The sequence below is a fragment of the Nannospalax galili genome, unplaced genomic scaffold, assembly GCF_000622305.1.
Source record: "Nannospalax galili isolate Female #2095 unplaced genomic scaffold, S.galili_v1.0 scaffold879, whole genome shotgun sequence".
In the NCBI taxonomy this organism is placed as follows: Eukaryota; Metazoa; Chordata; class Mammalia; order Rodentia; family Spalacidae; genus Nannospalax; species Nannospalax galili.
Window position 1 is genome coordinate 2,069,429 of NW_008346261.1, and position 15,604 is coordinate 2,085,032.

At 38.4% G+C, this 15,604-nt stretch overlaps 1 protein-coding gene across 2 annotated transcripts in view; it reads right to left on the reverse strand.

The window, feature by feature from the left end:
- The window catches only part of Cltc (clathrin heavy chain), an 80,646-nt gene that overhangs the window by 31,541 nt on the left and 33,501 nt on the right, over positions 1 to 15,604 (reverse strand). For both annotated transcript variants that reach the window (XM_008842665.3, XM_008842668.2), the window contains exons 5-13: positions 12,602 to 12,715; positions 12,180 to 12,353; positions 8,774 to 8,971; positions 7,864 to 8,064; positions 4,317 to 4,469; positions 3,340 to 3,462; positions 2,064 to 2,201; positions 1,660 to 1,824; positions 1,381 to 1,561 (exon numbers count right to left, since the gene is read on the reverse strand). In XM_008842665.3, coding sequence (XP_008840887.1) covers positions 1,381 to 1,561; positions 1,660 to 1,824; positions 2,064 to 2,201; positions 3,340 to 3,462; positions 4,317 to 4,469; positions 7,864 to 8,064; positions 8,774 to 8,971; positions 12,180 to 12,353; positions 12,602 to 12,715 — 1,447 coding nt within the window. The remainder of the gene's footprint in view (positions 1 to 1,380; positions 1,562 to 1,659; positions 1,825 to 2,063; positions 2,202 to 3,339; positions 3,463 to 4,316; positions 4,470 to 7,863; positions 8,065 to 8,773; positions 8,972 to 12,179; positions 12,354 to 12,601; positions 12,716 to 15,604) is intronic.

The following is a 15,604-nucleotide window of genomic DNA, read 5'->3' on the forward strand; positions in this document are numbered from 1 at the left end:
AACTGGGGCTAAAGGGAAATCCTATCTCAAAAAAAAAAAAAAAAAAAAAACCTCAATACAAATACTAATTCACTAACCAGGTCAATAAAATAGATGTAAACTTTAACCCTTACAGAAAAGAACAGAAAAGTCAATTTATAAAAAAATGTTTTTCTGTGACAAGATTGTGCTAAGTAGTCCAGGCTGGCCTTAAATCTGTGACTCTCCTGCCTCAGCCTACTGAATGCTAGAATATAGGCAAGTGGCCACTATGCCTGGCTCTAATGTTTTGAAGTAGTAAGGGACAGCTACTCAACACCAAAGTTAATTATTATATCATATTCCATGAAATGTTTTTATTTATTTTTATTTTATGTGTTCAAGTGTTATGCCTGCGTGTAAGTGCACCCATATTGTGCAGTACCAAATCAAAGAGGGCATCGGATCCCCTGGAACTGTTAGCTGCCATGTGGGTGCTGGGATTTGAACCTGTGTCTTCTGCAAGAATAGCCAATGCTCTTAACTGCTGGGCCATCTTTCCAGCGCCCCATATCAGATATTTTGAAGTATCATGTACTACATTTTTCACATAAGCAGGTAACAGAAAACACAGAAAAGCAGTTCCAGAAGAATTTAGAACAGTGCTATCCAATAGAATTTTCTACAGTGATGAAAATAGTCTTTATTTACACTGCCTAATACACTGCCAATGACCTCTAGTGGTTCACCTTAAGTCCAGTTAGATTGGCTAAGTCAAATTTTAAAGTATATTTAATTTTGACTTAAATTTTAAAAAGCTGCACATGGCCAGTGGCTACTGTGCTAACCAGTAAATTTTTAACACACACACAAAACCAAGAAAACTTACAGAATATTCTACCCCAACCCGTCTGTCTAGAGCACTACAAAGAGAGAAAAGGTTAAGGAGGAAGCAAAATCTAGCTAATGATCCTAAGAGCCACCTAACAAGTGATCAAGTGCATACCCTTTAGCAGTGCTTATCATCTAGGGCTAATTTTCTTCCCTGCTGAAATTTGGCAATGTTTGGATATAGTCTGGGGAGTCACAATTGGTGGAACTGGCGCTACTGGCATCTAGTGGGGAGAAGCCAAAGATACTGCTAAATGTCTTGTATACACTGGGCAACCTCCAAACAATAAGCTTCCAGCCCTGTAGTACCAAGGGTGAGAAGCACTGCTGTGTAGCTAATGAGTCACAAGATATCTTGTATCAAAATTCTGCCTTTAATTCATTTATAAAATATTCAAGCAGATCTGTCTATACTGAAATTCCCTAAGACCTGATGTATGAAGGTCATAAAATGCCCGAGATTTTTTGGAAAAGCTGCATTATATACATACCTCTTTTGACTAACTTAATTCTTAAGAAATTCCTATTTACCTTCAAAACTCTTGAATGATTCAAAGAGTTCAATCAGAGACTGAGTTGACAGTTGCTCATGATACTTAGAAGCCACCTGAACACAGATCTGCAGATTTTGACGAATATTAGCAGACAGCATGGCTCTGAGACATTCTAGGGAGTCTTCAACTGATAAGGACCCAAAGTAATTCACTAACCACTAAAAGAAAACAAAAAGTTATTTTACTATCATCTGATAACACAAACCCATTTTCAACATGCCAGTTAATCACGACTAACAGGTAAGAAACAAAATACCTCAGGGTTAAGAAGATGAGTATGAACAACTGCTCGTTTTATATCATATAAGTCAGTAAAATGTTCTAATGCACGCTGCAGTAGGCCAGCCTTTTCACACAGCTGAGCGATGTGAGCCCGGTCATAGTGGGTGAACATTTGATTCCCTAAAATAGCATCTGCAACCTGTAATAGCAAAACAGGATGAGTGCATTTTACCCGCTCCTTTATCTCAGTATTCATCAACATCCAGAAACAAATTATGATTCAGTACTGAATTGGGAAAGGAAATAAAGTAGAAAAGAATACTAAATTTTCTTGATTAAGAAACAAATGTCTTAAATCTTTGAATAACAATCTGTGAACTTCTGCATAATTACTAAAACAGGACTTGAAAAATGCCTAAAATCAGTGAGAACACATACTTGAGGTGCATGCATAAGATTCATCTCAAGCAATCGCGTCTGTAAAGGACCTTCAGATGGGCGATTATTCTTCAAAGCATCAAGTAAGAACGCAGTACACTGCTGGATTAGGTTGTATTCCATAAAGACATCTACAATCTACCAAAAAAGGACAGAGAAAAATGGGCAGAAGGGGCACAGGCAAAGAACGATGAGTATGAATGAAAATGTCAGGGTAAAACTCATTATTTTATACACAAATTTAAAAATTTCAGGAACATTACTGACAATATGTATATTAAACTACATAGTTGCAAAGAAATATCAGATTTAAAGAATAGTTAGATAGCTTAATGTTACTTTAAGAAGTTACTGGAGAAACCAGGTGGGGATGGTGGCTCACACCTGTAATTCCAGTACTCAGGAAGCAGTGAAAGGAAGATCACTATAAGTTCCAGGCCAGGTTTGTTTGCACAGTAAATTCCAGGATCAAGAGCTACATAGTGAGACTCTTTCGTAGAAAAAATTTTAAACTAAAATTAAAAGTTAAAGGAAAGTTCAGCTACTTTGAGACTCAATCACTAGTTAAAAACTCAAGATGTAGTAAAAACATGCATTTTTAAAAAATACAAAGTATACACAGTATGAAAATCTGACCCACACTTCGTATGCCCCTCTTTTACTTCACCAATGGCAGATCCTGTCTTCTGGGCCTTACTATGTCCTTCACTAATCAAAACAGTACTTGTTTTAAAACTGCTTATAAGGCCAGACAATGGCTCTATGAACAGAGGAGCTAGCAAGCAGGCCTGATGACTTGAGTTCCATCCCTCGATTCGTGACTCTCAAGAGTTGTCCCCTGACCTCCACACATATGACATGGCACAGATGTGCCTAGACTTATATACATATACAAAACAAACAAATAAAAATTTAGAAAATCTAAAAGTATTTATAGACTTTTTGTTTGAGACAGGGTTGCCCAATAGCCTCAGTTGGCCTGGAACTCATTATGTAAGTAAGGCTGGCCTGGCCTGCCTCTGCCTCCTGAGGGCTGGGAGTAAAGGCATGCACCACCACACAAGGCTATAGATGGTATCTTACTCTCCATTCTTTTGTAATGGGTTTTGGTAAGATACTTAAAGTTTATCCACTTAAGCACACATAACTATAGTATCTATCAGCTCAAAGTTTAATTCAGTTTTCGGCAGAGTTTGCTGACAGACCCCCCACCCCCACCCCTGCCCCCCCCACTCCATCTCCATGAACTAGACAGACACATTTTTTATGCTGTTACCTGTGTGATATCAGCAAGAGGCTCTTCATCCTGAACTAGCATTTGAGCAAACTGCTGTCCCTGATCTGGACTGATACGCATTACATTTCTCAGGAGAAAAATCCAGTCTGGAGTATATCCAACCTACAAACAAACAAAGATTTAAACCATGCCACAAAGCTTCATTTTATAGTATTTAAAAAGTCTTTTCTGGGACTGGAGAGATGGCTCAGTGGTTAAGAGCACTGACTGCTCTTGCAGAGGACCCAGGTTCGATTCCCAGCACCCACATAGCGGCTCTGAACCATCCTTAACTCCAGTTCCAGGGGAATCCGAAGCCCTCTTCTGACCTCCACAGCATTTCACGACATGGGTACACTCACCTACATGTAGGCAAGACACTCATACACATAAAATAAAAATAATAATTTTTTTTTTAAAAGTCTTTTCTGAGCCAAGGGTGGTGCCGCATGCCTTTAATCCCAGCACTTGGGAGGCAGAGACAGGTGGATCTCTGAATTCAAGGCCAGCCTGGTCTACATAGTGAGTTCCAGGACAGCTGGGGCTACAGGGAGACCCTGTCTCAAAAAGACCAAAAAAAAAATAAAATAAAATAAAAGTCTTTTCTATAATAAAATCATATTAATACAGAGCTAGAATGTATAACTTTATAATTTAAATATTTAAACGTTGAATTAGAGATTGGTGATGACATATTTGACTAGAAGTTTTCATAATTAGATTACTTCCTGTTAATGAATGATCATTTCAAAAACCTTTATTCTAACACATGCTGATCATGCCCTTATTTCAGAACTATAACAGCCTTCATTTTAAAAAACTCACTACGAATTCTATATATGACAACTGAAACAGAATTTTTATGCTTTTCCAAGTAGTTAAAAAATACAAAGAATGTCATCACTAAAGTAACAAAGATAATAAAGGCTAATTTCTCCTGTGATTTTTACAACTTTATGTTGATAATTTAGACTCACTTTTTTGGCATATAAAACAATCTTCTGGACTTGACCTGTTTCTGCAAAGCACTGAATGACTTTATTTGGGACATTAGCCCTGAGGTATACACTAAGAGCCAGCGTTGGGTCCACAGATTTTACAAGATCCCCCAGTTCTTCAGAGCATTCAAGCTGTCCAAAAGAAAAAGAATTTAGTTAGTAACCCATTAACTGCTTTATAAATGAGTAGTTGATACTATTTCCCTATGAACAATAACTAATATGGTAGGTACTTACTCATTTTCCCAAACCCTACTATAAATAGGCAGGTGTTGTGATTGGTAGACTCTTGATACTGTATTCACAGTATCAGCCTGTAGAATTCTCCATAATCCCTACTTTACCAAGGATAGAAAGCCCACCAAAACTTCATTCATTCATTCTTTTAGATATTATATCAGCTACCTTGCTAGGACTCTTTCATTTCTAGCAGAATTTTACACTTTAACTATTAAGATATTCAAATATTATAGCCACTATGTTTCCAACTTCTCAAAATAACTGTTTTTCTTTATGACTAGAGATTGAACCCACTGTTTTGTGCATGCTAGGCAAGCACCTCACCACAGAACTATCTACAAACCAAATCATTAAACTTTTAATGCAATATTGCCAAGTGAAAATTTGACAATGCCAGGTAGACTGAAACGCCAACATTTGGGAAGCTAATGCAAGAGTTCAAGACTGGCCTGGAATACACAGAGACCCCACCTCCAATCACTCACTCACTCACTCAATCAGTAAATTTTTTAAAGGTGAAGGAGCCAAATGATTGTTATTTACATAAGGACTATTTTAAAATTTTAAGGATTATTTCTAAACAGGATATAGCCTATATATCTGAAGGACCTAAAATCCTTTGAGATAGGGTCTCCCTTGTAGCTCCAGCTGGCCTGGAACTTGCCACTGAGACCAGGCTGGCCTCCCAAGTGCTGGGATTAAAGGGGCACATCTTGTACACCCTTACCCCCTTTTAAAATTTTCTCCTTTTTTTTTGGTGATGGTGCTGGGAATTGAACCCAGGGCCTGGTATATCCTAGGCAAGCACTCTGCCATTAAGCCACACTTCCAACCCAACTTTCTACTTTTTAATGGTATATGTATATGTGGGTTTGTGTGTGGGTATGTACACTGAGTGCTAGTATCCACAAGTCAGAGGTGTCAGATCCCACTGGAACTACAGTTACAGGTGGTTGTGAGCTGCCTGACATGGGTGCTGGGAACTGAACTCTGATTCTCTGCAGAGCAATATATGCTCTTAATCGAGCTACCTCTCCAGACCCAATGATAACTTCTGAAAAAGAGTAGTCCCTTGAGCCAGGCATGGTAGCTCGTGCCTTTAATCTCAGCACTTGGGAGGCAGAGGCGGGCGGATCTCTGTGAGTTCCAGGCAAGCTGGAGCTATAGGGAAACCCTGTCTCAAAAAGACCAAAAAGTAAAAGATAAAAAATAAGCTGGGCGTGGTGGCACACGCCTTTAATCCCAGCACTTAGGAGGCAGAGGCAGGCGGATCTCTGTGAGTTCAAGGCCAACCTGGTCTACATAGTTAGTTCCAGGACAGCTGGGGCTACAGGGAGACCCTGTCTCAAAAAGACCAAAAAATAAATAAATAAATAAATAAATAATAAATAAATAAAGAGTAGTCCCTACTACTCATTGCTCAAAGAAGTGTTAACAGTCTATACATGCTAACTAATGAATAAAAGACCAGTCTTACTACAAAAGGCAATGATAACCAAAAAGTTACTGCCTTATTACACAGTTCAGTTCAATTATCTTGGTTGTTCCCATCTTCCCTTATCTTGAACAATTAGAAGGGCTCTCAGATGTGCATTAGCTTGGCTATTTTAATATTTTATTTATTGTTTTATGTGTATGAGTGTATTGCCTTCTTGTATGTAAATACACCTGTGTCATGCAATGCCCAGAGAAGTCAGAAGATCCTTGAGAACTGGAGTTACAGATGGTTGGAGCCACCATGTGGGTGCTGAGAACTCAACTCAGGCCCTCTGAGAGCAGCCAATGCTCATAACTACTGAGCCATCTCTCTAGTCCCTAGCTTGGCTATTCCTTTTTTAAAAATTATTATTTTATGAATCTGAGTGTATTGCCTGCATATGTGTAAGTGCACCCATGTTGTGTAACACCCACAGGTCAGAAGAGGGTGTCGGATCCCCAAGAACTTGAGTTACAGAGAATTGTTAGCCACCATGTGGGTGTTGAGAATCGAACTCGGGTCCTCTGCAAGAGAGCCAGTGCTCTTAACTGCTGAGCTGTATCTCCAGCTCCAGTTTAGCTATTCTTTAAAGAGATTCCTGCTTGTCTAACTACTCTGAGGTGCTATCCTCTAGTATCCTATAAGACTGACAGAAGCTGGGTCAAGAAACAAGGACTTGGAATTAGGAATGTAAAAATACTACCAACACACGCTAATGCTGAAAGGTTTAATAACATTAAATGTGATTCACTATGAGAGTATTTTGAATAATGCTACTTCTGTTCTTGACAATGGCTAAAATATGGCAACTCAATACTACAACTTTAGGCAGAAAGGCTTTTTGTGTAATTATATAAAGAGTACAGATTTCTTAAACTTCTTTGTTGCCTTACAAATAAGTAATACCGTTTTCTTCTCAGTTACAACTCCACATAAAAAAATTACGTGCTCTACCAAACAGTATAAAGAAAAATTAAGTATTGCATGAATATAAAGCACATAAATTGCATAGCACAGAAAGCTGGCACGGTTTACAATTTTTTTTTTTTTTTTGGTTTTTTTAAGACAGGGTCTCCCTGTAGCCCCAGCTGTCCTGGAACTCACTACAAAGACCAGGCTGGCCTTGTCTGGAACTCACAGAGATCTGCCTGCCTCTGCCTCCTGAGTGCTGGAATTAAAGGCATGTGCCACCACACCAGGCAACTACAATTTTTTAATATAACACCAATTAACATTCTGTGAAATCACTGTAAAACAGTATCTCACTACTTAAAATACAGGCAACCTGGTTGTCTTATGAACATATATAGAATCCAACATTTCATATAACACGTTCTCTTTGCATACTCATAGGTTTACTGGCATCAAATGCTACAATTTTAACGATATGTTGGAAGTTCTAAAAAATTTTTAAGTTGGAAAAACTGGGCATATCAAGCGTGGAATATGGAAAATCACTTTTTTGGGGTCTCTTTGAGACAGGGTCTCTCTGTAGCCCCAGCTGGCCTGGAACTCAAGAGATCTACCTGGCCTCTGCCTCCTGAGTGCTAAGATTAAAGGTGTGCACCACCATGCCCAGCCCAGATGAGCTTTAAAATTGAAAGCAAAGCAAGTATTACCTCACATCAACATACACAAAGTTTTTTTCAGAAGGTAAATAATTTAGATGCATTTTAAGCAATATATGTTCTTGTTCTATCTCTACAAGCAACAAGTAACATGGAGACATTTTTGTGCAACCTATCAATTTTTACTGATTTAACATGGTATTCAATGAAAGTAAAATTATGTCAATACAAATTAATGTACCTTATCTTCTTTTAACCATTTCTCCAAAAGCTGTTTCCGACCTTGCTGAAGTACAGGTCTACACAGTTCTAAGGATTCATATTTGTTCAGCTGGCCTTGGTCCAAAAGGATTCCAAAGTACTGAAGCAGAGGCGAAGTTTGACCTGGCTGAGCTGGGACACTCTGGAACCGACGGATGGTTTCTGGAGTACGAAGGATTCCCTTTAGGAAGAAGGGATGTTAAATGCCTCAAAGTGATCCAAATACTACCAACCCAACAGATCTCTTAGGTTAATTTGAACTGCATGGGTTGCTCTATTAACTCCAAAATTTCAAATCTTCACCACCTATTTTAAAGATTCAGTCAGTGTCTATGATATCACATCTCTGGTTCCCTTTCAAAAAATTAATTCAGAATCAGAAATACAACAACCTAATTATGTCAAAGCATAAAACTGTAAGTACCCTCGTGAAATGGTAAGCACTAGTTATTAAATCAAGTTCAATTAAGTACGAATTTCATACCACTGGTCAGGAATGCAAGACGTTAATCTGGTTCAACATAAACCACTAAAGGCTTACTTTCTGACCACTCTACATACTACAAACTCAATAGCATCTATTTAATAATGAACTTTCTAAAATAAAACAAGTAGCTATCATTTGTTGAGCCCCAACAGTCTTGCACTTAAGTCACTGAACATAGAGTAGCTACTTAAATCATAACTTGCTGTCAGATCTACATAGCCTATCATTCTGGGTTTTAAAACACTAAAATCTAGATGTCTAAGAAGGAACTATTATAGTTTATTAAAGGAAAATATAACTTAAAAGTGGCTAGTTTCTCTTACAAAGCTGGTTCCTCGTCTAGCAGTATCAGAAATATTAACATTAATTTAATCATGGCAACTTTGTTTTCATAACTATTTACCTTTGGTGCATTAGCAGCCACCTTTGCAGCCTCTGAATAATTTCCCTGGGCAAAAAGAGCATTAAATTTCCGGGCAAAGAGTTCTTCAGCACCAGCTAAGTTGTTACGTACAGCCATTCTGAGAGCCAAATCAGGATTTTGTAGGACATTGGTAATATAAGGAATTATGTTTTCTTCTTCCACACACACTGACAGAACCTGCAATGTAATAACAAACAGTTACACGGTGCTCATTTGGACAGAAATGGTATCAAATCTGTTTAGAACCAGTTACTACTGAATCACAAAGGTAATTAAACTATGAAATTTTGACAACTGCTTTTTTTGCTGCCATAATTGTAGAATCCTTCACTATCCATTATACTTACAAATTATGGTGAAATTATAAAAGATACTCTAGCTTAAGTATCAACACAGTAGCAAAAAGAATTAAGTCCTTGGCTTCCTAACTTCAGGATTATCAAACCACCATTAATCTACTTAGGGAAAGGCCAACTCAGTCTTTATTTTTTTAAGAGAGACACACACAGCTGACTACATGAGAGCTACTTAATTATCAAAACCACCTTTTTGGTTAGACACTGGTGCTAGAAATATAACAAAGATAAGCCCATTTCATAATGAAGGATAGTGCCTGAGACAGGATAGTGCAAATAATTTTAATTCAGTGTTAACAAAATTCTTGAAGGGGAGATATTTAAGTCACAGGGACATAAAGCAGAAGCACCTACGCCTGTTCACAAACATACCTTTTTTCAAAAATTAACTGAATAAAGGAGAAAAAGAATCCTATCTATTTCCGCTTACTATCTGAGAAAGATACTAATTTGGAGGAAAACTAATAAATGACAGAAATCAGTAATAACAGTTTAAAAATTTTTAGCCATTTGAAGAAAACATACCTCTTGGCAGAATTCTTTTTTTCTTAATTTCAATAAAATAGTACCACAGAGAAAAAGGCAGCTGCTAGATGGTATGGTGAGTTATCAAATGTCACAAATTCAGAACAGCTACTATTCTACTGGATGACACCATATCAAATTAGATAACTTTCTAGACCCCCACAATAGGTACTGTTACATATGACCTTCTAACATTAAATATTCAGTAATACTTGTTAAGAAAAGAGATCTAAGTAGAACTCTCATCTCTACAGTTGATAAACCCTATCTTGAAGATAATGAGAAGAAAACCCCTAGAACAAGGATAGTCTGTCATATGTGACCATAGAGTCACTGCTTTTGATATTAAAGATAAAAACTCCTGGGGCTGGACAGTTGGCTCAATGGTTATGAACACTGGCTGGCTGCTCTTGCAGAGGACCTGGGCTTGATGGCGGCTAACAACTGTCCATAACTCCAGTTCCAGGGCATCTGATGCCCTCCTCTGATCTCCATCGGCATTGTACAACATGGGTGCAATCACATACGTGAAGGCAATACACTCATACATATAAAATAAAAATAATACATTTTTGAAAAGATGCTGGGCATGGTGGTGCACACCTTTAATCCCAGCACTTGGGAGGCAGAGGCAGGCAGATCTCTGTGAGTTCAAGACCAGCCTGGTCTACACAGTGAGTTCTAGGCCAGCTGGGGCTACAGTTAGACCCTGTCTCAAAAAAAGAACAACAAAAAAAACAAACAAAAAAACCAATCAATCAATCAATCAGATAAATACTCCTGATTGGGCATAAACCAAACAACTCCCATGATACAGGATTTAAAAGATTTTATAATTATATACTTTAGTGCTTGTATATATTATAATCTTTATTTAAAAAAAATCCACGTTCCTTGGCTTATGCAGAGGTCAGAGGACAATACGGGAGAGTCAATTCTTTCTGCCACAGAGAACCAAGGGTGGACTAAGGTTGTCAGGCTTAGTGACAAACACCTCTACCAGCTGAGCCATCTCACTGGCTCCCCAACAAATCTTTTTTTTTTTTTAAATATTTTATTATTTTTATTTTATGTGTATGAGTATATGTGTGTAAGTGCACCTGTGTCATGCAATACCTGCAGAGGTCAGAAAATGGTGTTAGATCCCCTGAAACTGGAGCTAAAGATGATAGTTAACCACTATGTGGGTGCTGGGAATCAAACCTGGGTCCTCTGCAAGAGCAATTAGTGCTCTTAACCGCTGAGCCATCTCTCCAGTTCCCCCAACAATCTTTTTTAAAATGAATATTGTGTATTTGAAGTTTGTAAAATGGTATTACATAATAAATAGTAAAGTGGTCATTACAGTGAAGAAAACTAAAACCACCTTGCACTTTTTCTAACCACATTTATTTATTTATTTATTTATTTATTATTTATTTATTTATTTATTTAATTTATTGTGTATGTGCCACAGTACACAACAAAGGACAATTTGCAGAAGTCAGTTCTTTCCTTCCACCATGTAGGGTTCTGAAGACTAAACTCAAGTTGTCAGGCTTGGTGGCCAAGCACCTTTACCTACTAAGCCATCTTGCCAGCCTTCACATAGTTGGTTGGTTGGCTGGTTATTTATGTTTTGGTCTTTTTGAGACAGGGTCTCCCTGTAGCCCCAGCTGACCTTGAACTCACTATGTAGACCAGGTTGGCCTTGAACTGATAGAGATCCGCTTGCCTCTGCTGGGATTAAAGGTGTGTGTTTTGTTTTTTAAATATTTTACTTATTATTTTTATTTTATGTGTGAGTATACTGCCTGCATGTATATGAGTGCACCCGTGTCGTGCAATGCTGCGGAGGGAGGAGGGCTTCGGATTTCCCTGGAACTGGAGTTAAGGATAGTTTGTAGCCACCACGTGGGTGCTGGGAATCAAACCCGGGTCCTCTGCAAGAGCAGTCAGTGCTCTTAACCGCTGAGCCATCTCTCCATCCCCAAGGTGTTGTTTTTTTTTTTTTTTTTAAAGCAGCAAAAAACTTACTTTTAGAAAATCTTGGGGACTGAGGAGATGGCTCAGCCTGTGCCAGCCACAGAGGAGAGGGTGGGGTGGGCAATGATAGGGACATAGATTATGACACACAGGCAAACCCTGAAGCTCACTGGTCAGCCAACCTAGTTAAATCAATGCACTTCTAAGGTTCAGTGAAAGATCTTGTCTTAAAACATAAGGTGGAAAGTATTGACTTCTGGCCTCCACGTGCCCCAGCTGCATGCACGTATGAATACATGCACATACACAAAATCCTAATAAGATACCATTTTATTAATCTTAGTCTTCATGTTGAAAATTAGATTTCTAAGTTGTTAATCCTCTGTTATCTGCTATTTTGGGTTCTTTGGCTTATATCTCATTTTTTCTCTCTGTCTTTCCCCTCTTTATGTACTATTTTCTGACATCCAAAGCTACCCTTTCAAAAAAAACTTATGATAATGTGTTACTTTAATGCTTAAGTTTCAAGGTTTCCTTACCTGTCCCTTTCTGTTTACTCCAATGATTCCAGCTGTGGCTTCATGAGGGGCAGTAACAAAGATTGTTTCTCCACTGATTCTGTTCATGTAGATGCAGGTACCAGTCTCAAGATCGTAGAGATGAATATAACCATACTTGGTAATCAAGAACACCACGTCATGCTTTTCACTGATCTGTACAAAGAAAATGAACACATTCTAGAACTCTGACATGAAGCGTCTATTAAAAATTCTCAAGTAATATTAAGGTCTCTAGCACATACATATTATGCTAATACATAAAATATGACAGTATTATTTTATCAAGCTTCATTCATTTTATTTTGGAATAATTATTTTAAGCATTACTCATATCAACTGTGAACAGTATTTGAACTAATTGAACGTGAGATTTTAAAAATCCATTTAGTTTGTTTAAATACCTGCATTGCAACAGGAAAGTCATTTTGTGCTTCTGGAGGAAAGAAGACATCTACTGCTTTCTTTGGGAAGGGTTGGTTCCCTGCAGGTGGTGTGCCAACTTCAATGATATGCAACTATTCAAAAGAAAAAAAAAAAGTATTAGCAATTTAAATTCTTTAACAGTTGATCAAAGCAGGTTTTCTGAAGCCTCAAACTGGAAATAACTAAAATGTTCTAGAATTGGTGAATTGTGTTTGATCTATCTATACTATAGAACACCCCTCCATTAAAAAAAGGGAACAAACTGCCAGGTGTGGTGGCGCACGCCTGTAGTCCCAGCACTTGGGAGGCCGAGGCAGGCAGATCTCTGAGTTCTAGGCCAGCCTGGTCTACATAGTGAGTTCCAGGACAGCTGGAAGGGAACAAATGCCCATCATATTATACTCATAACCATCTCAAAAAGCCATGTACTGCATGATTTCTTTTGCATAGCATCCTTAAAGTGGCAAAATTACAGGGATGGGGAGTAGATTTGACTATGAAGTCAGGAGGGTGCTGGTGAGATGCCTCAGCAGGCAAAAGCACTTGCAGAACAAGCCTGATTACCTGAGTTCAATTCCCAGAACTCATGTTAAAAAAAAAGCGAGATGCATGGGTATGCATCTGTAATCCCAGCACTCTTGAGTCAGTCTAGACAGGAGGTAGAGACAGGAGAATCACCTGGAAGCTTACAGGTCAGCTGGCCTGGAATGCACGGCACAGGAGAAACAACACAAGAGACCCTCTCTTAACAAGGTGAAAGGAGAGAACTCACTCCCAAAAGTTGCCCTCTGACTTCTTCACACATGCCATGGCAGACTTATTTGTTTGCTCCCTCCAACACACAATAATGACAAATAAAAAATAAATTTCAAAACATTTTAAAAAGTCACGAGGAAGGAGCTGGAGAGACGACAGCAGTTAAGAGCACTTGCTGATCTCACAGAGGACCTTAGTCCAATTCCCAGCACCCACATGGTGGCAACAACTGTCTATAACTCCAGTTCCAGGAGATCTGACGCTCTCTTCTGGTCTCCAGAGGCATTGCATGTACATGTGCACTTACATCATACAGGCAAAACATATACACATTAAAAAAAGTCATGAGGGAAATCTTTGTGATGATACTACAGCTTTGTGTCTTAAATTTATTCAGGACAAAAACAAAACCAAACCAAACCAAAACAAAAACCAGACTCATTGTACCAGTGCCAATCCCTGTTTTTCCCACTGTGTTATAGCTATGTAATGGGGAGAAACTGAGAAAAGGGAAATGAAAACCTGTCTAAGCCATTTTATAAGTCTGTGTTATCTGGAAAGAAACACTAAGAAGTGCTTATCCGCTGAGTATTTGAAAATCACACACTATTCTGTGTGAAACAGAGAGCACAGAAGTGACAATAGATCACCTATAGAGTTACTTTCCAATGGCTTGTAACTATAATTTAGTATTTCTAAATAAAAATGCATGCTCTTATATTCCTCCCTCTCTGCCCATGTCTATTCTAACACAGAAGAGTAAGCCTAGCTGAGCTATTTCTCTTCACAAAGATCTCATGCATGTGGAAGAAAACATTTTGTTTTGAAATATCTGACGTTGTACATAAACCAGGCAAAAGAAAAAAATTTCAATGAAAAAACATTATACGTTGCTCTCAGTCATGTCAGCAATACATGCAGACAAAAAACAACTCAGCTTCTAAAACCAATACCACATGAAAACTAAGGCTCTTGTCCTTCTTTGGGATAACTAAGCATATTGAAAATCTTGTATCTTCCTTTGAAAGTCATGAAAAACTTTAAGACATTACCTATATATAAAGAGGCTCAAGAACCTATAAGGGCTAGAGAGATTGCTCTGTGTTTGGTACACAGCATGAGAAACTGAGTTCAGATCCCTAGCACTTACATAAAAATCCAGGGATGGCAGTACAGGCCTGTAATCCCAACACAGGGAGGAGGAAAAACCTACGGATTCACTGGCCAGGCAGTCTAATCAATCCATTAGCTTCAGATTCGGTGAAAGATTCTGCGTCCAAAAAACAGGCAGAAGCCAGGCATAGTGGCACTTGGCAGGCAGAAGCAGGCAGATTTCTATGAGATCAAGGTCAGCCTGGTCTACATAATGGGATACAGGCCAGCTGGGGTTATAGGGAGACCTTGTCTCAAAAAAAAAAAAAGAAAGAAAAAAAGAGGGGCTGGAGAGATGGCTCAGCAGTTAAGAGCACTGGCTGCTTTTGCAAAGGACCCGGGTTCAGTTCCTAGCACCCACATGGTGGTAGTAACCACCTTGTTAACTCCAGATCCAGGGGATCTGACATTCTCTTTTAAGCTCTGTAGGCAATGCACGACACAGGTACACTTATAAACATGCAGGCAAAACACTCATATATATTTTTTAAAAAAGGTAGAGTAATAGAGAATGAGACCCAACATCAACCTCTGGCCTCTATACACACACACACACACACACACACACACACACACACAAACATGTGCACCCATACCTACACATGTGTACAGTCACACCCCCATAAGAACCTACAAACAGGTCTTCAAATACTATCAAGATGACAATGAGTGTCTTTTTCCAGTAGTTTTCAAACAAAAAATATCTTAAGGATAGTACTTAATTTACAAAACCTATGTATACTCTTGTTTAAATCCCAACAATTCAGAACTTAGCAGGAATTCAGGGATTTAAGGCAAAATACACTGAAGGACATCTGGGTACAAATGCTTGACTGGATGGGACTTAATGTGTATGGCAGAATATGCATGGTCTGGTGGGGAGATGGGCATAGATGGGGAAGGGGGTCTAAATTTGATTAAGAACTGTTGCATGAAATTACAAAAGCTCAATAAAAATTTTTTTTAAAAAACAGCAAGTGGGCAGATATACCTTTTATCACTCACTAGAAATACAGTGTTCATCTTTCATAGAAGTGAACTCATGTACAATGTATACACATACTAGACTAGAG